This window comes from Rhinoraja longicauda, chromosome 30 (assembly GCF_053455715.1).
Source record: "Rhinoraja longicauda isolate Sanriku21f chromosome 30, sRhiLon1.1, whole genome shotgun sequence".
NCBI classification, from domain to species: domain Eukaryota; kingdom Metazoa; phylum Chordata; class Chondrichthyes; order Rajiformes; family Arhynchobatidae; genus Rhinoraja; species Rhinoraja longicauda.
Genome location: NC_135982.1, coordinates 28,879,076 through 28,901,819, shown reverse-complemented (window position 1 = coordinate 28,901,819; position 22,744 = coordinate 28,879,076). Strand labels below are relative to the sequence as shown.

General features: G+C 45.1%; 1 protein-coding gene across 1 annotated transcript in view; it reads left to right on the top strand.

The window, feature by feature from the left end:
• Positions 1-17,318, top strand: part of LOC144608068 (immunoglobulin superfamily member 21-like) — a 281,533-nt gene extending 264,215 nt beyond the window's left edge. The window contains exons 7-10 of the mRNA XM_078425347.1: positions 6,684-6,769; positions 12,636-12,828; positions 15,302-15,340; positions 17,081-17,318. Of these exons, the coding sequence (XP_078281473.1) occupies positions 6,684-6,769; positions 12,636-12,828; positions 15,302-15,340; positions 17,081-17,154 (392 nt within the window). The 3' untranslated portion in view covers positions 17,155-17,318. The remainder of the gene's footprint in view (positions 1-6,683; positions 6,770-12,635; positions 12,829-15,301; positions 15,341-17,080) is intronic.
• Positions 17,319-22,744: the final 5,426 nt, after the last annotated feature.

Sequence of the window (22,744 nt, the reverse complement as noted above, 5' to 3'; positions counted from 1 at the left end):
ACAAAATGCCGGAGTAACTCAGCGGACCAGGCGACATCTCTGGAGAAAAGGAATAGGTCACATTTCTGGTCAAGATCCTACCCCAGACTGAGAGTCAGGGGAGAGGGAAACTAGAGGATTGAAAAGGTACAAAGAACAAATGAATGAAAGGTTTGAAGACAACAAATGAAAGCCAGCGACAATGATCAGGGAAAGGTGGAGCCCACAATGGTCCATTGTTGGCTCTGGAAAAGGTGATTATGAGTTTAGTTTAGAGATACAGAGTAGAAACAGACCCTTCAGCCCACTGTGCCCATGCTAACCAACGATCTCATGTACACTAGTCCCATCCTACACACTAGGGACACTTTACAGAAGCCAATTAATCTACAAACATTATGATGTATCTGTATCCTGTGTTTGGCTTAATTGTAATCATGTATTGTCTTTCCGCTGACTGGATGGCACGCAACAAAAGCTTTTTACTGTACCTCGCTCGGTACACGTGACAATAAACTAAACTGAATTGAACTGAACTTCTCACTGAGACCTACAGCCAAATGAACCCCCGCATTAGGGAATGAGGTTTCCCCCTGCGGTCACTGGTGGGAAAAGAAAAGTCATCTGTTGGGATCATTTCAACTGAATTCTAGTCTAGGGCAGAAATTATGCTCAATTCTGCACAAATTAAAATTTTTCCCTGAGTTAAGTTGAAAGTCGATGATCTCAGAGAATGGAATCCATGGTGATAAGCTTGGTAAGGCAGCGGAAAAGCAATACATTTAGTTAAGTTTAGTTTATTGTCACGTGTACTGAGCCACAGTGACAAGGTTTTGTTGCGTGCTAACCAGTCATCGGAAAGACTGTGCATGATTAAAATTGAGCCATTCGCAGTGTACAGATGCAGGATAAAAGGAAGAATGTTTTGGACGATATAAAAGTCCAGTAAAGTCAGAATAAAGAGCACATCTTTCATATCTTCTGAGCTGCAGTATTTCATTGTGTGTCACTAAGCGGTGCCTGAGGCTACACACAGCAACTGAGCTGAAGAGTGCCGCCATTTTGTGTCGTTCCATAAACAGCAAAAGTAAAAAGATAAAAGATCAGTTTTCCAGTTTTGGGCGATGTTTATTGATCGCTCCACCTTTTAAAAAAATATTTTATACAAATACTTTTATTCAGAAAACAAAAACAAACATACAGAGTAGTAACATGATCAAAGGCTGCCTATATTGGCAGTTTACAACCAAACAGTTATCAAATTAAGATATGGCCAACTTTATCAATAATACACTCGACCTCCCGCGGCAACCAGCGTTCACGGAAGGCCTCCAGAGTCCCCATGGACACCGCGTGTTCCCTCTCCAGGGACAAGCGGGCACGGACGTAGGCCCGGAAAAGGGGCGGGCAGCCGACCCCTGACTACCTGCTGCCTGGACCCGCGAACGGCCATCTTGGCCAGGCCCAGGAGCAGACCGACAGGGAGACTAAAATGGAGCCAAAACATGAGGAGCAGCCCCTTCAGAATCGCTCCACCTTGACACTCCCTGCTCTTTCCAAAACAAACCTATTATTTTGTATACTTCTACAGAGTCTGTGAATGCTGCAGCATTTCATACACTGCAGTAGTATGCCTATCCAACCCCAGTCCACCCCAGCCATCTGAACTCAGACAAATCTCTTGCAAAGTATTTAACGCTCCTGTTCCAATTCCTTCGCCTCTTTTAATTTATTTTCCCATTATGAAGCCGCCAGCACATTCAAAGCTGACCATAGACATTGCTGTAGATTCAAGGAATTGCAGATGCTGGAACCTTGCATTGAACCCAAAGTGCTAGAGTGACTCAATGGGTCAGGCAGCAACTCTGGGGGACATGGATATGCAACATTTTAGTTCTTCAGACTCGCTGTAGAGTTTCAGTTTCAGTTTATTTTATTGTCAGGTGTATCGAGGTACAGTGAAAAGCTTTTGTTGCGTGCTAACCAATCAGCAGAAAGACAATTCATGATTACAATCGATCCATTTACAGTGTACAGATACATAATAAGGGAGTAACGTTTAGTGCAAGGTAAAGCTTGTAAAGTCCGATCAAGGATAGTCCGAGGGTCATCAAGGAGGTAGATAGTAGTTCAGCATTGCTCTCTGGTTGTGGTAAGATGGTTCAGTTGCCTGATAACAGCTGGGAAGAAACTGTCCCTGAATCTGGTGCTGTGCGTTTTCACACTTCTGTACCTCTTGCCCGATGGGAGAGGGGAGAAGAGGGAGTGGCCGGCGTGGCCAGGGTCTGAGGGGGAGAGAAGGGGAGAGAAAGCTTGAAAAGGTGGGGGTGAGACAAAGCCAGGAAAGTAATAGGTGGATATAGGTGAGGGGCTGCTTTGAGATTGGCAGATAGGTGGATGATGGCAAGAGATGAAACGGAGACAACAGCGTGACTAAAGGGACAAGCAGGTTGGATATCATCTTATTAAATGATGGAGCAGGCTTGAGAGACCACGTGACTGGCTAATGCACCTAATTTATATATTGGTACGTGAGGAAACGGAAATAAATAAAAAGAACCACGAAAACAACAGAGTGCCTATAATAGAAGCATTCACATTCTCACAACACTGTCAGAATACTCTGGTTTTTAAAATTTAAGTAAAGATCTTGAATAATAGTGAGCTGGTAGGTCCTTGCGGAACTGTGGCTGGGCTAAGGGGTTTGGGCAATCTGTGCTTGGCTGAGGCTACTGTTAACCACTTTAATGTCTTGGCAACACTTCCTTCAGACTGTAAAACCTGCATGAAATGATGGCCCTGGCCAGAGCTTCCAGCATGGATGCCCAACAGAGTTCCTAGCTGGCTCTAAAATGACATCTTGCCACGGGGAAATCTCCAAGACAACTGCAAAAAGACCACCTTCTGTCGGTGGAGTATTCAAGTCCCTTTGACATCTGACATTACTGAGGAGACCATCCTCCCTGATGCTCTGGTGCAGGAGGCCAACATTGGCCACAGCCAAATCACATTCACAATTGGCTCCACAACAAACCGCTTATTCCCACAACTGTTTGCCTCCAAAATGTTCCCCTCACGAGTGCCCATTATTTTTGCTGCACTAATTGGAGCAAAATATTTAATTTTAAGTCGAAACGATGCACCTGGTAACTATTGAAACTGACTCCCCCAGCTTTAAAATGTGGAGGAAGGAACTGCAGATACTGGTTTACACTGAAGATAGACACAGAATGCTGGAGTAACTCAGCGGGTCAGGCAGCTGAGTTACTCCAGCATTCTGAGTCCATTCCCCAACTTCAAAGTGTGCATACTCCATCGAGAGAAGAAGGAATAAATAGCTATGGGGCACAACCTCTAACATTGCTTCTTACGGCAAATTTACCACATCTTCAATGTTACATTTTCCTGGTGGTTTTGTGCTTTATACTCTGAACTCACATTAGCTCCATGAATTTTGCATTTTACATTATAAAAATCGTAAAAAGAAATGTGGACCTGTGGAAGAGAACAAGCCAGGATCCCATTGACTTACAAATTCGAAAGAGAAAATGGAGTTGGATTGGACACGCCCTCAGAAAACCTGCCACAAACATCACCCGGCAAGCCCTGAAATGGAACCCCCAAGGAAAAAGGAAAAGAGGTGGCCCCAGGAACAGCTGGAGAAGAGGTGTCCATGCAGAAACGTCTGAGAGTGGGCTCAACTGGGGAGATCTCAAAAGAACCGCCAACAACCGAGTGAGGTGGAGGACATTTGTCAACGGCCTACGCTCCTTAGAGGAGCCAAGGGCTTAAGAAGAAGAAGAAGAAGTTTATAAAGATCAAATTTCTGCTTCTTTCTTCTACGATTTTTCTATTCGCTCTATTGACTTCAGTATGGTGATGGTTCTACAACCACAAAGTGTGGTGACCATGAGCCTCTGGTCCTGTTTAAATTTGCACTAAAGGGGCTGGGCTCCAAACGTTACCCGACATTAACTTTGAACAAAGGGCTGCTTGACATTACATGACGATCATCTCCCCTGGCAGAGAACTGGAAGCCCAGCAGTGCAGTTGATGATGCCATTACAATATGTCCGCTAGCCTTCTCAACACCATGAAGAGCAACTGACCCATGAGGTCTGGAACCCTCTTCACATAAGAAAACTATTTATTTCATTCATTTGACACTGAGCAAGACATTCACAAGCTTGTGTCTTCGACAACGCCTGTGGGGAATCCCACATTGGTGAATCGAGAACCAGAGGGCGTAGGTTTAAGGTGAGGGGGGAAAGATTTAACAGGAACCTGAGGGGTAACTTTTTCACACAAAGGGTGCTGGGTGTATGGAACGAGCTGCCAGAGGAGGTAGTTGAGGCAGTTACTATCGTAACATTTAAGAAACATCTAGATGGGTACATTGGATAGGACAGGTTGAGAGGGACATGGGCCAAACGCAGGCAGGTGGGACTAGTGTAGATGGGGCATGTTGGCCAGTGTGGGCAAGTTGTGCCGAAGGGCCTGTTTCTACACTGTAAGACTCTATGACTCTGTGAGGAAAAGGTGGAGAGATGCTGGAGGGCAGCAGAGTGATGTAGCGGTGGGACTGCTAACCCAGAGCTCCAACAAGCTGGCTTCAATCCTGACCTCCGGTGATATGTGGGTGGAGTTTGCACATTCTATCGCAACCATGCGGGTTTCCCGGGTGTTCGGCTTTCCTTCCATCTCCCAAAAGCATGATGTGGAATTAACATGGTCACATGGAGAACGTGCAAACTCCACACTAGTGTCACTGGAGGTCAGGATTGAACCCACTTTGCTAAACCTCTGAGGCAGCAGGATCCAAGAGTCAAGAGTGTTTTATTGTCATATGTTCCAGGTAGAACAATGACATCCTTACTTGCAGCAGCACAACACAATATATAAACATAGTACACGGGGAGAGGGGGGAGGGGGGAGGGAGGGAGGGAGGGGGGAAGGGAGGGAGGGAGGGAGGGAGGGAGGGAGGGAGGGAGGGAGGGAGGGAGGGAGGGAGGGAGGGAGGGAGGGAGGGAGGGAGGGAGGGAGGGAGGGAGGGAGGGAGGGAGGGAGGGAGGGAGGGAGGGAGGGAGGGAGGGAGGGAGGGAGGGGGGAGTGGGGGAGGGGGGGAGAGGGAGAGGGGGGAAGGAGGGAGGGAGGGGGTGGCGGAGGGGGGAGTGGGGGAGGAGAGGGTGCTGCACAAATGCAGGAGAGATTTGGGCCCAATGGTTCCACTTGGTCTAGTATATTTATATATCTATACACACACGCACACATACACACAAAACAAACAATAACAGTGCAATAATAACAATAGTCTATGTAGTTCTGTGTACTTATATGCCCTACTGTGATAAATTACCCCCCAACTATAAATGGGTGGTGGGAGAAACACGGTGGGTTAATCACACGTGTAAACTATTAAATTAAAGAGAAAATAAGTGGGGAAATTGTATTGGTCTGAGTTGGGTCGGAGAACCATATGGAAACATAGAAAGAAGAAAAGTAAGAAGTTCATGAGCATCAATGAAAACTGAGTTTCTAGTTCTTTCTTTCAGATTTATTTTGTCAATAGTGCATTTATTCAATTTACAGCATTTCAGAATCACATTTTTGTTTTCTCTCTGGTCTTTTTTTTGCATTCTGTGTATATATTCTTCATAAACTGTTCATTTCAGGGTAGTAGCAATCTGCAAGAACTAATGGGTAATCAATGTATGGCTTTATCTAATAATTCCACTAAGAGCTGTAATTAAATTCCACTGAGAGCCAGCAAATGCACTGACAGACCTTAAGAATGAACTTAATTAGATGGGACTTCTATGTAAACTGGATTGGTTCAGATTTACACGCTGTCTGGTGTATATGAAAATCTAGTTGAGAGTAACGTGGAGACTCTGCACTCCTGACAGTGGGATTGGTGGCAATTATGCAAAGACAACTCGGTCTCTCCATCTGCCAGCATCTTCCCTTCTTCCATAACACACACAGAGCCTTTAAATTCAGCATCAATGGCTCAACTTTAATAATACTGTCCAGCAAAGTCCACTGGTGCCAATGTACAAATTGACTTGGGAAATACTCAAGTTGCCATGAATTTCATGAAGAAAAGGCCATTTTAACCACTCTGGTTTTCAAACGTTGCATTATTTGTATGGTTATTGTTCATTACATTTCTCAGTGGAACTGTATGTAGGTAAGTGACTTGGGCAAGATAATCCAGATATAGACTTTGCAATGCTTTGGAACTCCATGCTTCCAAAGTCATGCCTTCCATCCAGATATAGACTTTGCAATGCTTTGGAACTCCATGCTTCCAAAGACATGCCTTCCCACCAAAATGAAACATGGAACGGCAAAGATTTGGAAACTAATGGTGGTACTGGGTGGCACGGTGGCACAGGGTAGAGCAACTGCCTCACGGCGCCAGAGACCCAGGTTCAATCCCGTCTACGGGTGCTGCCTGTACGGAGTTTGCACGTTCTCCCCGTGACCTGCATGGGTTTTCTCCGAGATCTTCGGTTTCCACCCACTCTCCAAAGACGTACAGGTTTGTAGGTTAATTGGCTTGGTTATAAATGTAAAATTGTCCCTAGTGTGTGTAGGGTAGGGTTAGTGCGTGGGGATTGCTTGCCAGTACGGGTTCGGAGGGCTGAAGGGCCTGTTTCTGCGCTGTATCTCTAAACTAAACTACTGGTCATTGTTTACAGCTGCTCCTCGAGGTCCCCGGATCGATATGAGTCCGACCAGGGTCCACGTTGGAGACACGGTTAAGATCGCCGTTGTGGGATTTCAGGTAAACGCTTCTCTTCCACCACCAAGGAACTTTAAAGTTTAATTGAGTGGCAAATGAATTGATCCCGAACGTCATGAGATATGATAATGACAGCAATCTGCCTGGTTACATGTGACCACCTCCTGTGAAGGACATAGGCAGCTTTTATTTCATTTGGAAAGAAAAGTCGGCTGTGTAACATTAGCAGTGCACAAGCTGAACAATCGTGTGAATCCATTAAAACATCAAGATTCTGCACCATCCATTACAGTCGGAGGGCACAGAATGGGCAGCAAATCCTCTCGAAAAGCAAATTCTAATTGGAATATGGAGGCACACGTATCATTACTGGGGAAAAGGTTAAACCGGGCAGTCAGATAAAACATTTAAAATAGTGTCTCGCTGTGTGAATGATTACTAAGTAAACAATATCTTTTGCCTTTGATAGCTCATGAAGCCAGTGGAGATTGTGCCACACAGATATTAAACTAATGGTAGGTTGGAGACTCGTCTTGCTCATAAAAGTGCCTTTAATAAGTCACTGCTGTCGCTCCAGTGAACTACACAGCGCGGCACTGCCTTGGAATACATAATCGCTCCTAACTATTCTCCAAAGAGGAGCCTGGAGAAATGGAGACATTGACAGATGGCGAGTCACGGGACAGCAGGGGGAGGAGAGGAAGCCAACCCTTTCACGTCTCGCTTGCACATTTGTCAAGGATGTAAAGAGAAAATTCTTTCACGTCATTAAACCAATAGCTGAAAGAAAAATCTGAAGAACGGTTCCGACCCGAAACGTCACCTATTCTTTTCCTCCAGAGATGCTGCCTCATACGGTCATAAGTGATAACAACAGAATTAGGCCATTTGGCCCATCAAACCTACTCCGCCATTCAATCATGGCTGATCCATCTCTCCCTCCTAACCCATTCTCCTGCCTTCTCCCCATAACCCCTGACTCCCGTATTGATCAAGAATCTATCTATCTCTGTCCTAAAAATATCATAGAAACATAGAAAATAGGTGCAGGAGTAGGCCATTCGGCCCTTCGAGCCTGCACCGCCATTCAATATATCCATTGACTTGGCCTCCACAGCCGTCTGTGGCAAAGAATTCCACAGATTCACCACCCTCTGACTAAAGAAATTCCTTCTCACCTCCTTCCTAAAGGAACGTCCTTTAATTCTGAGGCTGTGACCTCTGGTCCTACTCTCTCTCACCAGTGGAAACATCCTCTCCGCATCCACTCTATCCAGGCCTTTCACTATTTGGTACGTTTACCTGACCCACTGAGTTACACCAGCATTTTGTGACTATCTATAGCAGAAAAAGAGGAAGTTTAACCAAAGACAGCGAACAGATCCTTTCTCCTGAATTACTTCACCTTTGCACACGACAGGTTGGTTGGTCAAAATTGTCGCACCACACCAAACCTACATGCGTTGGAATACATCAGCGCATCGTCACGTGACGTCTCCACTCTCTCCAGCCTCATTGTTTGTTGGCAGGATTATAATTACTGATGCTTCTGAACAAAGTTATTGAGCTCAGATTATTGAGTATAGAAGGTGAGAGGTCATCTTGAAGTTGTATCGGACATTGGTGAGGCAGCATTTCGAGGATTGTCAGTTCTGGGCACCATGTTTCCCTCCTTCTCCTGGGGGAAGCCCGTCGAAGGTGAATGCAGCATTCTACCGAGAAAGATTGAGAAAATCTTTCTCTCTCTGAGCACTGGAGTTTAGAAGAATGAGGGGGAATTGATTGAAACGTACAGAATAGTGAAAGGCCTGGATAGAGTGGGTGTGGAGAGGATGTTTCCACTAGTGGGAGAGTCTAGGACTAGAGGTCATAGCATCAGAATTAAAGGACGTTCTTTAAGGAAGGAGATGAGGAATAATTTCTTTCGTCCGAGGGTGGTGAATCTGTGGAATTCTTTGCCACAGAAGGCTGTGGAGGCAAAGTCAGTGGATATATTTAAAGCAGAGATAGATTCTTGATTAGTGTGGGTGTCAGTTATGGGAAGAAGGCAGGAGAATGGAGAGATACATCGCGGGGATTGAATGGCGGAGTAGAGTCGATGGGCCGAATGAGCTAATTCTGCTCCTATTACACGATGTTATGAGAAGCTTTTCTTGTAGTGTGCTATTCAGTCAGGGAAAAGACTATACAATCAACCCATGCACAGTGTACAGATACAGGATAAAGGGTTAATGTTTAGTGGAATAGTTTTCCTGACTGTCCTTTCGAGGCAAGCTGTGTGCTGGCAATGGAAATGGAACAGGAGCACACACAAAGGGGAGATACATTGTCCCGGAAGAAAAGCTTTTGAACTGCACTGCACACGAGAGCTGGGCTTCGTGATAGGAGTAAACAAAGTCGACTGATGGAGTTCATGTGCTGCCAGCTTCTGTCAAGATGAAAATATTCCTGTTGTATTTTGTTCAGCTAACACGCTGACACCCTGCAGTATAATTATCGTAGTGCTGCAGATGATTACTCCTCCGGGAAACAGACAGTGGGAAAACATTTGCATTCCACGAGGTCACAAAATATTTGCCAAGCAAAGGTGAAGGGATGGAGGAGCTTTGAATATAAATTATGTTCCTGCACTACACTGTATCACTTGTCATACCGGTTAGATTGTGTTATTTTTATCCTGAGGGTTTTTGCTGGGCAACTTTCTGTTTAAATGATAAAGCAGCTGCTGGAAAAAGTCCACTTTCAAACCTGAGCTCCTGAAATCATTAGTTAACCTTCTGTAGACAGATGGGACTGTGTAGATATGGTAACTTATTGGAAGAGAAGAGGATTCTTGTCCAAGTGAACATTATTTACATTTATCTCAAATGCAATATGGAAATATGGAAACATTGGAAATAGAGGGGTTATGTAGAGAGATTTAAAAATCGGGTGGCAAGGCGAGAGTTGCTGCCTTTTACAGTGCGATAGACCTGACTGTGGGTGCTGTCTGAACGGAGTTTGTATGTTCTCTCCGTGACTGCGTGGGTTTTCTCCGGGTGCTCCGGTTTCATCCAACACTCCAAAGACATGCAGGTTGGAAGATTAATTGGCTTTGGTAAGAATTGTAAATTGTCCCTAGTGCTCAGGATAGTGTTGGTGTATGGTGATCGCTGGTGGGCGCGGTATTGGTGGGATGTTTCAACTGTGACTGTGTGGGGCAACTTTTTTACACAGTGGATGTAACATGCTGCCGAGGCAGATACGATAGGGGCATTTAAGAGATTTTTGGATAGGCACAGGAATATGCAGGGAATGGAAGCATAAGCATAACATGTAGGTAGATAAACGTTGGTCCCTGCATCATGTTCGGCACATACATTGTGGGCCGTCGAGCCTGCTCTTGTGCTGAATGTTTGATGTTCTGTGTTCCACGCTGCAGAGTGATAGGGAAAGGCAATATCATTACGTGGGAAGGAACTGCAGATGTTGATTTAAACACAATAAGCTGGCGTAACTCAGCAGGACAGGCAGCATCTCTGGAGAAAAGGAATAGGTGATGTTTCGGGGCGAGACCCTTCTTCAGACCCTCTCAGACCATATAATTGACTGCTCTCTGCTTTGGTTATCATTTTGAATAACCTAGTTGGCCTGGCAGGCACTCGATGGTCACCATTTGTTCACCAACTTGCTTGCAGCAAAATCTCAGCTGTCCTGCCCTTCCAGCCCACCCGTGAGACTTACAGCTGCCACCCACTTCACACTTCCCTCGTTTATAGACAGAGGTTGCCAGCCGGCTCCACAGAGCAACTACACACACGTCTATTCACTCCGTGATAAAACCCCCGCCCTGATTTCAACAGCACCTCAAGTCAACACAAGTAGAATGACTTCAACAAGTCTGAGGAAGGGTCTCGACCCGAAACGTCACCCATGGGTCTGAAGAAGGGTCTCGACCCGAAACGTCACCCATTGCTTCTCTCCAGGGATGTTGCCTGGCCCGCTGAGTTACTCCAGCCTTTGATATTGCAGCAATGGTTATTGATCGACTGAGTCCCAATCATCACTTGGAGTTGTGTGGAGACAGTAGCTAAAAGACACACAGCATGTTCAGAGCTAAGAGTGGCACCTCTTCACACAGTGATGATAAACCCTTGAAATCTGCAGAGTGCATTTAATTATACCTTTAATTTCATGGTACCAAAAACAATCATCAGATTTCAAGGCTCAGATATGAAGTATTATTGAGGGTGCCGCGGATTAGTTCGGTTGTGCATCTGGGTGAAACATCATCTAATTGATATGTGAGTGAGTGCTGTCCCTTTGGCTCGTGTCTATTCCCTTTGGCTGAGTTCCTCTGGAAAGGGTTCAGAGAAGTTGACGAGGATGTTGCCAGGACTAGAGGGTGTGAGCTACAGGGAGAGGTTGAGTAGGCTGGGACTCTATTCCCTGGAGCACAGGAGGATGAAGGGTGATCTTACAGAGGTGTATAAAATCACGAGAGGAGTAGATCGGGTAGATGCACGGAGTCTCTTGCCCAGAGTAGCTGAATTGAGGTCCAGAGGACATAGGTTTAAAGTGAAGGGGGAAAGATTTAATAGTAATCTGAGGGGTAACTTTTTCACACAAAGGGTGGTGGGTGTATGGAACGAGCTGCTGGAGGAAGTAGATCACAACATTTAAAAGACATTTGGATGGGTACATGGATAGGATAGGTTTGGAGGGATATGGAACAAACACCGGCTAGTGTAGCTGGGGCATGTTGGCCAGTGTGGGCAAGTTGGGCCGAAGGGCCTGTTCCCACGCTGAATCACTCTATGACTCTATGATCGGGTGTGTGCTGGGGAGAAGCGATATTAATGTTTGTTGCCCATGGAAGCAGAGTGGAAGTTCTCAGGATAGCTCAAAACAGATTTCCATCCAATGCTTAGAAAAGCATGAAGAAGCACTATCCTAGTTTCAGGGATGGGGAACAGAGTGCCAGCATGTATAGCACGAGGGTAACAATAACTAGAAGGGACTGGATTAAGTGCAAGAACCCATTGCTAGCAATGCTCGTGTGAAAGGGCGGCACGGTGGCGCAGCGGTAGAGTTGCTGCCTTACAGCGAATGCAGCGCCGGAGACCCGGGTTCCATCCCGACTACGGGCGCCGTCTGTACGGAGTTTGTACGTTCTCCCCGTGACCTGCGTGGGTTTTCTCCGAGATCATCGGTTTCCTCCCGCACTCCAAAGACAGGTTTGTAAGTTAATTGGCTTGGTAAATGTAAAAATTGTCCCTAGTGGGTGTAGGATAGTGTTAATGTGCGGGGATCGCTGGTCGGCGCGGACCCGGTGGGCCGAAGGGCTCGTTTCCACGCTGTATCTCTAAACTAAATGAAACTAAGTGACAGAATCTGAAGATGCCGAGATGAAGACTAGGGTGAACTATGGAATGAATGTTAAAAGGCAGAGACTTCACCCCTGGAAATTGGGAGACAATGGTTAGAAGTTGTGAGTGTTACTAAGTTAGTGAGACGGGGAGCACAGCTGAGTTTGAGTTTATTGTATTTTCACGTGTACCGAGGTACAGTGAAAAGCTTTTGTTCCATGATATCCAGTCAGCAGAAAGACAATAGTTGATTAGCATCGAGCCATTCACAGTGTACGGCCTGTGTAGGAAGGAACTGCAAATGCTGGTTTAAATCGAAGATAGACACAAAAAGCTGGAGTTACTCAGAGAGACAGGCAGGCAGCATCTCTGGAGAGAAGGAATGGGTGACGTTTCAGGTCGAGACTGAAGAAGGGTCAGTCTGAAGGAGGGTCTCGACCCGAAACGTCACCCATTCCTTCTCTGCAGAGATGCTGCCTGCCTGTCCCGCTGAGTTACTCCAGCACTCTGTGTCTGCCTCACAGATAGCCTGATTCCTGCCATACCTTCTACCTTGACAGAATGATGTGTTCCCGGAGCCACTCTTCACATGGACCAGAGTCGGGGGGAGGCTGCTGGATGGAAGTATTGAGCATGATGGCAAGTTGTTGGTGTTGGAGAGGGTACCAGCTGAGCTGAACGGGTCAATGTACCGTTGCACCAGTGAAAACCCTCTGGGCTCAACGGACACCCACGCTAGACTCATCATTTTTGGTAAGTGCACACCTATCAGTGCCCGCTGGATGTGACAATACCATCGTCTACTCAGCAGCAACAAGGGACTGCTCTGTCTCCTCAGATGTCCTGACATCTCGACTACCCTCAGACACTCTAACCTCACTCACCCCCTCTGAATACACAGCCCTCCGCCCACTTAGCACTAATCCCAACAACCTCCCCCCTCTCCTGCCACCTTCCTCCCTCAAGCTTTACAATCCACAATTCTTCTACCCTGTCTCACACCTTCCTTTCTTATCTCTGGCCTTTGTTTCACCATCTACGTAACAAACACACCCCTCACCTGTGTCAACCTATTACCGACCACACCTTGTCCTGCTGGAGTCTGAAGAAGGCTCTCGACCTGAAACGCCGCCCATTCCTTCTCTCCTGAGATGCTGCCTGACCTGCTGAGTTACTCCAGTATTTTGTGAATAAATACCTTCGATTTGTACCAGCATCTGCAGTTATTTTCTTACACTTTCTCCTGCTTCTCCCCCTTTCCTGTCTTTCTTCTCCCCCCCCCCCCCCCCCCCCCCAATATAAATATTTCTTCTTCCCCCTACAATCAGTGTGAAGGAAGGTCCTGACCCAAAGCCTCACCTATCCACGTTTCCCAGAGATGCTGCCTGACATGTAGGCCTCTCCGGCAATCTCTGACCTTTTGTGTACTAACCAGCATCTGCAGTTCCTTGCTTCTGCATTTTAACTGCAGATGTTAGTTCACAAAAATAGACACAAAGTGCTGGAGTAACTCAGCGGGTCAGGCAACATCCAGGGAGAATGCAGATCGGTGATGTTTCGGGTTGGGACCCTTCTTCATTTTGCCTGTTCAGTTTTGTCTGACCCTTCCATTTCTCCTGAAGCCACTGATGCACAAATGCATCTTTCGTCCCGTACTCTAAGGAAAAAATAACAAACAAACTCATTGAATCTCAATTCTGAAATTGGGTTCAGTTGGAGTCAATGGATTTCAGAAGCACTTAAAACATATCTGTAACTGCACTGCATGTTAATCATTAGCAACTCAGTACCATCTTGCACATCAGTAATGTTTACCGAGCCATGATTCTGGATGGTAGACACAAAATGCTGGAGTAACTCAGCGGGTCAGGCAGCATCTCGGAGAGAAGGAATAGATGGCGTTTCGGGTCGAGACCCTTCTTCAGACTGATGTATCGACTGCTCTCTGTGACTCACCCAAGCTTCTGCATGTAGGACCATGAATCGGCCTTTGACCCTTCCATTTCCCCCACCCAACCATCCCAATCCCTCCCCTCGGAAGGTGTATGAGTGGTTGATTTGGCTTAATGAAAATCAACTCAATGCATTCCAGTGTGGAAACACTGAGAAGGATGTGTCAATGGTGCAGAGCATGCTAAAATAACTGGGCAGATGCACACATGGGCGACAAGGTGCCACATAGAAACAAAGAAACATAGAAAATAGGTGCAGGAGGAGGCCATTCAGCCATTCGAGCCAGCACCGCCATTCATTGTGATCATGGCTGATCATCCACAATCAGTAACCTGTGCCCAACTTCTCCCCATATCCCCTGATTCCACTAGCCCCCAGAGCTCTATCTAACTCTCTCTTAAATTCTTCCAGTGACTTGGCCTCCACTGCCCTCCGTGGCACAGTTGTAGAGTTGCTGCCTAACGGTGCTAGCAGCGCCAGAGACCCGGGATCGATCCTGACTACGGGTGCTTGTCTGTACGTTCTCCCCGTGACCGCGTGGGTTTACGCGGAGATCTTCGGTTTTCTCCCACACTCCAAAGACGTACAAGTTTGTGGGTTAATTGGCTTGGTATCAAGGTAAAATTGCCCCTAGTGATTGTAGGGTAGTGTCAATGTGCGGGGATCACTGGTCAGTGCGGACCCGGTGGGCCGAAGGGCTTGTTTCCGCGCTGTATCTCTAAACTCCCACCCCCTATTTGTAGTCACATTCAACCAATTGATACCTTTCAGTAAATATATTGAACAGTAATAGCAAACTTATTTTTCCCTCCCCATCCTAAAATAAAGCTACTTACAATTTCCTAGCCACTGACTCAGTTGAGATAGATTAGATTTGAGACTTTAGAGATACAGCGAGGAAACAGGCCCTTCAACCCACCAGGTCCGTGCCAACCAGCGACCCCCACACACTAACACACTGGGGACAATTTACAATTTTTACCAAAGCCAATTAACCTACAAACCTGTACGTCTTTGGAATGTGGGAAGTAACTGGAGCACCAATTCACTGTGTCGGTCCTGCCCATGTTAGACTTCCCAAAATGCAGCACCTCACATTTCTCTGTATTATATTCCATCAACCATTCCTCAGCCCACCTAGCCAATCGGTCAAGATCCTGCTGCAATCTTTCACAACTATCTTCACTATCTGCAAAACCACGCATGCGACTACAACTTTACGAGCTGAGTAATGTGTATGTTTTCATGCAGACTTTAAATTATTATCTTTCAGAAAATCCAAACATTCCTAAAGGCACTGACGATAAAAGTGGTGAGTGACATTTTAAATCTCTTCTTTCTGTTGACTTTAAGAAGATTATGATTGGGTTTCGATCCAGATTTGTAAGGTTTATCCAAACACCTCATAGTTGAGAGCAGAGATGAGATGAAGCGAGTCGGGGGATCAGCATTGCACGACTGGACAGCACGGTGGTACAGCAGTAGAGTTTGCTGCCTGACAGTGTCAGAGACCCGGGTTCCATCCTGACTACAGCATTTATGGCAGATCGATGTCCTTGAGAAATGACAACTATTAACGGATAATGACTCAGAGTTTTTCTAAGACATGTTTAGAGTAAGCAGTCGAGGTAAGCAAATCAGGTATCTGCATGGTCTAAGTTAGACTTTGTAACCTGAAAGTCATGCTCAATATTACACACAGGGCCTCCAGATAGCAGTGATTTCCCCCATCGTATATAAATGCAATCAAGCCAAACTCAAATACAAAAGGTAGAGCAAAAGGATACAGAATGCAGAATATAGTTCCCATAGGACGTTAAAAAGTTTATCAGTTCTACGAGTACAATTAGGCCATTCGGCCCATCGTCTACTCCGCAATTCATTCATGGCTGATCTATCTTTCTCTCCACTCCATTCTCCTGCCTTCTCCCCATAACCCCCGACACCCATACTAATCAAGAATCTGTCAATCTCTGCCTTAAAAATAATCCATTGACTTGGCCTCCACAGTCTTCTGTGGCAAAGAATTCCAGATTCACCACCCTCTGGCTAAAGAAATTCCTCCCCATCTCCTTCCTAAAGGAACGTCCTTTAATTCTGAGGCCGTGCCCTCTGGTCCTAGACTCTCCCACTAGTGGAAACATCCTCCCCACCTGGCACCTGCCTCCAACTGGCACGTTTCAAGGTGCAGGAGTACGCACTGAGGCCCCAAAGGCTCTGTCCAGAATACCCATAGTCTAGGGTCCCACTGTCTCTGAACACTCAGGGGCTGGGCCATACATAGGCAGCCATTCAAACACTTCACTGTTGCAGTGTTGGGAAGATACATTTGTGCCACTGATGAGAGGGGGGACCTCATTGAAATGTGCAGAAAAGTGAGAGGCTTGGATAGAGTGGATGTGGAGAGGATATTTCCACTAGTGGGAGAGTCTAGGACTAGAGGTCATAACCTCAAATTTAAAGGACGTTCTTTTAGAAAGGGGATGAGGAGGAATTTCTTTGGTGAATCTGTGGAATTCTTTGCCACAGAAGGCTGTGGAAGCAAAGTCGGTGGATATATTTAAGGCAGAGATAGATGGATTCTTGATTAGTACGGGTCTTAGAGGTTATGGGGAGAAGGCAGGAGAATGAAGATAATGACATGTCCTAATTGCATTTGAATAGAATTGAATTGAATTGAATTGAATAAATTGAATACATTTTATTAGCCAAGTATGTACACATACAAGGAATGTGCCTTGGTGCTCCCTCACAAGTAACAACACGGACATACAGTAAACAATTAGGAATAAAACATAAAACATTAAAACATTAAGAATAAAACATTATAGTTTAAACATGTGAAGAATGAAATAAAATACCAGAGCAAAAGGAGACTAAAGACTTTGACTCTTGAGTAGAGTCACTGCTCGTGGAATTAAAAGCTGTTTTTATGTCCGGCTGTGGCGGCTTTGACATTGAAATTTACTGTAGATATTACAAATAAAGAATATTTTGGGGAAAAAATGATCTACCAAAAAAGCAAGATGATGAATTTTGATCCTAATTTCAGGTGCATCATTGTGCAGCAACAGTGCCAGACTAACGTTAGCGATGATTCTAGCAGTGGCACTGGATCTGACGTGAAGGACCCTGGAGGATTTGAGAGGGAAATTATCCATCCATCTGTTGCGTATGATCAAATATTTTTATTTTGATGTTTTCTTTTTCAAATTTTCGATGTTCCACTTTCTGTAGGGTTTTCTCACTTGAAAGATGTGCCACGACTTCATGTATTTCTGAATAAAGCTCTGTCTGTTTAAAAGAAGCCTTGGTCGTCTCTGCCTTCTGTGGGAAGCCTGCTGGGATTTACAGGAAAAAAAACTTGCAAAATAGAGCTGAACAAAGAACCGTCCGGACAATACAGATAAGCGGTCTCCCATTGACCATCGCGCCACCAGTAATTAGGGGCAAATTAAAACATTCAAGGAGCTTTCCTTGAATGTTTTAATTTGCCCCTAATTTCTCTCCAAACCTCGAAGGCTAATAAGCATTTTAGATTTAGAGATACAGCGCGGAAACAGGCCCTTCGGCCCACCGAGTCCGCGCCGCCCAGCGATCCCCGCACATTAACACTATCCTACACAAACTAGGGACAATTTTTACATTTACCCAGTCAATTAACCTACATACCTGTACGTCTTTGGAGTGTGGGAGGAAACCGAAGAACTCGGAGAAAACCCACGCAAGTCACGGGGAGAACGTACAAACTCCGTACAGACGGCGCCCGTAGTCAGGATCGAACCTGAGTCTCCGGCACTGCATTCGCTGTAAGGCAGCAACTCTACCGCTGCGCCACCGTGCATCCTTAGGCCATCCTTATGACCAGAAAGGTCTTCTTCTCATAAGAACCCCATTAAAACAAACTATGGGAATATGTTCCAAAGCAGTTAGTTTGGAGATACAGCCTGGAAACAGGTCCTTCAGCCTACCAAGTTCAGGCTGACTATCGATCACCTATTCACACCTGTTCTATGTTATCCCATTTTCTCATCCACCTCCTGCACACGAGGGGCAATTTTACACAGGTCAGTTAACCTACAAACCCACATGTCTTTGGAATGTGGGAGAAAACTGGAGCACCTGGAAGAAACCCACGCGGTCACAGAAGAGAACGTGCAAAGTCCACACAGAAGCACTCGAGGTCAGGACCCGGGTCTCTGGTGCTGTGAGGCAGCAGCTCTACCAGCTACACCACAGTGCTGCCGTTCATAGTAAAAGAGACGCAGACACTAACCATATGAAAGACTCAGACGAGAAATGGAATAGACAGTTTGATAAGTTGGAGAAAATGTTTAAAAGTAGAGAGAAGCATAAAGTACAGTAATTTAGTAGATACTGAAGGAGATAAAACGTCTGAAATCACAGAGCTGCAGTGCTATAAATGCTTCCAGCAGATGTAATTTCTAGTCAAAATAATACATGTAAAAATGTTATAGAAGCACTCCAGTGGAAGAAAATTAACAGGCACGTGGCCACGTTAATGAGGTATAGCGACCACTGCTCTGAATGCCTTTACATCATTTTGTGAAACAAATTTTGCACATGAACGATGACTACATGTCCTTTGTGACATTTCTGTTAAGTATCTCAGTTTTACTATGCAAAGCATGTGGCAAAATTGCTGGTAAAGCAGTCATTAAAGTCTATTATTGGAATTTGTATGCACATGGAGATAAATAACCGCCCATTAAAGCTTAAAATTCACAACATGTTCCTTCGATCATTGCATCACCGAGTTCTCAAATAGTAAACTTGCTGAATGCTGAAGGTTGGTTTTCAAATATTGTGGTTCTTTTCATTTAATTGGGATATGTTCCATTATGTGCAGAAGGATATTGGGATCCAAGTCCACAACTCCCTGAAAATGGCCACACCGGTACTGAGAGTGGTAAAGAAAGTGTATGGAATGTTTGCTTTCATAGGTCGAGGCACTGAGTGTAAGAGAAAACTGGTCAGTAAAATGTAGAGAGATTGTGTCTATCTTTTGTTGTGTGTTGAGGCAGGTTATGAAAGTCAATACTGTTCTATACACTATTAATTAAAAATGTTGTATGACTAGATTTAGCTTGCAACAGGTTAGTTTAAAGGATGACATTTAAACTGGTATCTATGGGAACAGTGTTTTGAGAACTTTGTTGAAAGTTGGGAGATTAATTGGGAGATTGTTTGGCAATATATGTGAGCTGATCTCAGTCTGGCACAGAGTGGTTGGGATTGAGGAACAGTGTTACACCTGGAAGGAAGGTTGCTAGATGACAGTTTCCCATTAGGAATCACTGATGAAAAATTCTGCGAAAGTGAATCGGATAATATTTTTAAAAAGCAGAATCAGTGTATGGAGGCGCAGGGTGTTAGGATAGGAATAGTTCTGAGATGATCAGGGAACCATTCCCACTCTCTCCTGCAATCTGGTGCAAAGCTAATGAGCTGGTGTGAAGTTATATTCATAGAGCAGGCACAGTTCCCAACACCTGTGATTCCGCTTTCAGGGAACTATGTACTGTCTGCTCGCCAACGCACCACATGGGCCTTACCAGTCACTGCCCTGGTATGACTTCCCAAAATGGAACACCTTGCACTTATCTACATTAAGCCCCATTAGCGATCAGCCAGCCCACTTGCCCCCGCTGATCAAGAGTCTGCTGTAACTGTTGATAACCATCTTCACCATCTATGATACCACCCGTCTGCTTCTGTATTGCATTACCTCATGGCTGTATCCTAGCTGCTGAGAGTTTTTATATTTCTTTCCAACATTAGTCCCCGTTCCACTGTGCAAGAGCTGGTACCACAACCCCATGTCCATTCACATTTTGAGTTTAGTTTTTGGTTTACTTTAGAGATACAGAACGGAAACAGGTCCTTTGGCCCACTGAGTCCACACCAACCAGCAGTCCCCACACATTAACACAAGCCTAGGCACACTAGGGACAATTTGCACTTATACCAAGTGTACAAACCCAAGCCAATTAACCTACATACCTGCACGTCTTTGGAGTGTGGGAGGAAATCGAAGATCTCGGAGAAAACCCACATGGTCTCGGGGAGAACGTACAAACTCCGTACAGTCTGCACACGCAGTCGGGATCGAACTCGGGTCTCCGGCGCTGCAATCGCTGCAAGGCAGCAACTCTACCGCTGTGCCACCGTGCGTGCCCATGTGTGCATATGCCAAGTTGTTTAGCATACACTGCACCATTGACACATCCTTCTTAGAGTTTCCACACTGGAACGCAATGAGTTGATTTTCATTGCTCGATACCAGGAGCATTCAAGCCAAATCAAGAACTCCTACTAATATTGGCTAACCATGCAGAGACTCTGAAACTTGGCCCATGGGCTAAACTGGCTGAATGTTACCCCGATAAAGTCTTTACCCATTAAATCAACAATATTCTCATGATTGCTTTTTTTTGTCTGTACAATAAAATCAATCATTAATCACTTCCCATTTTGCAGCTGTTTATTGAGTTTAATACTGTTCAATAACTTGTGATATTTGAAAAACTGTGCACGTCCATCACTGTGGTCCAGCTGATCTTTTTATTGAATTCCGCACGATTCAGTGTCATACATAACAATTAGTTTGCAATTCAATGCGTAAGACATTGTGCAATTTTATTGGTGTACGGTTAATACTTTAAAAAGATGAAAGAACAATCTCAGGGAGAGATTGCAAGTCTAGTATTAATTTGGTTTAACCTATTAATCCCACAATTTAATAAAAACTGATTGATGACTTCCAGCACATCTCCATTGTAAACGGGGACTAAATTGTGCTCAACCTTCCTCAAGGTTTCTTCTTATCCTTTTCATTGTATTCGTCAATGTGAGAGATGTTCGCACTCAGAAACACGGACACTTCACATTTCATGCATCCGCTTGCCAGAAACCAACTGTTGGAAATCAGGATCGACGCAAAAAGCTGGAGTAACTCAGCAGGTCAGGCAGCATCTCTGGAGAGAAGGACCAGGTGATGTTTTTCCCATTCATTCTCCCTAGAGATGCTGCCTGTGCCGCTGAGTTACTCCAGCTTTTTGTGTCCATCTTTGGTACATACCAGCATCTGTAGTTCCTTCCTACACAGGTCTGGTGCAGACACTTACAGAACTGGGTCTCCCCCTCACAGCACCAAAACCATGTCTCAGCTCTCACGACCCCTGCCAGCTCGACCCCTGCCAGCTCGACCCCTGCCAGCTCGACCCCTGTTGAGAATCACTCCATTTCCATTCACAGTTTCCATTTCCATAGTTTTTACCAAAGGGTGGTGGGTGGAACACACTGCCTGGGGTAGTTGTGGTGGGCGCAGACACAACAGTAGCCTTAAGAGGCTTTTGGATAGGTATATGGATATGCGGGGAATGGAGGGACACGGATCATGTGCAGGCAGGTGAGATTAGTTTATCTTGGCATCATGTTCGGAACAGACATCATGGGCTGAGCAGCTGTTCCGATGCTCTACTTTTCTATGTTCTGGGTACTATTTGCTGTCCTGGGCTTTCTCTGGCTAATTTAGTAGCTTATGCTGTGGAGTTTAAATCTGTCACTTCTCATGCAGGATCGAGATCACCATCTGCAAGGATTCTGTGACCATTACTCTCAGTGGATTCAAAACCACAGATTAAAAAACTCGATGCATTTATGCACAACATTCCAAATCAGAGTCCGTGGACCCAAATATTCACCGACAAACCAAATACACAATCTAGGAGAAGTCAGGGAGCATATAAGGCATGCCATTCTCTTCTGTACTACGCAGAAGAGTTAAGGTGAATGCCATAGCTGTGTTTATAGGAAGCAGAGAGAAACTTACAAGGAAAGGAATACTTGGATATGTAAACAGGATTAAACAAAATTGCACAATTAAACAAGCGGAAAGAGACCTAGGAAAGAGACCGATGTGGACCATGAACCTGAATCTCCAGAGATGCTGCCTGTCCCGCTGAGTTACTTCAGCATCTTGCAGTCATTTTCCAGCAGTCTATCTTCGATGAACCTGAATGGACTTTGAATGAATGGGCTATTTCTGAAAAGTAAGAATTGCCATCTCTAAAGCACAATTTGCAGCTTTAGGTGGTTGTAAATACATTACAATCAATAAAATAGCATTTAAGGGTAGTCACTGTTGTAAGAAACATAACTGTGCACAAAAGGCAGCACTTTCAAACAGCCATGTTAATGACCAAATAATTTGCTTTTGTGATAAAGATTGAGGACAAATCATGGCCAGTGGGCCAGGAACAACTCCTGCTCTTCTTCAAAAACAATGTGTTGGGTCTTTAACCATTTGTAAGAATAAATGGATTCAGTTTAACAGTTCATCTAAAAGGCAGCTCCTGCAGCAATGTTGGCCTTCCTTATCACAACACCATGGTAGCAGCTTAGATCTTTGTGCTTACGGTTTTAAAGTCAGTCTTGAATTCATGAATTCTCAATCTGTGGTGTGAGAGCCAATACTGTCAATGAAGCTGATTAGATCATAAGATCATAAGTGATATGAGCAGAATTAGACCATTCAGCCCATCAAGCCTACTCCTCCATTCAATCATGGCTGATCTATCTCTCCCTCCTAACCCCATTCTCCTGCCTTCTCCCCATAACCTCTGACATCTGAACTAATCAAGAATCTATCTATCTCTGCCTTCAATATCTACTGACTTGGCTTCCACAGCCG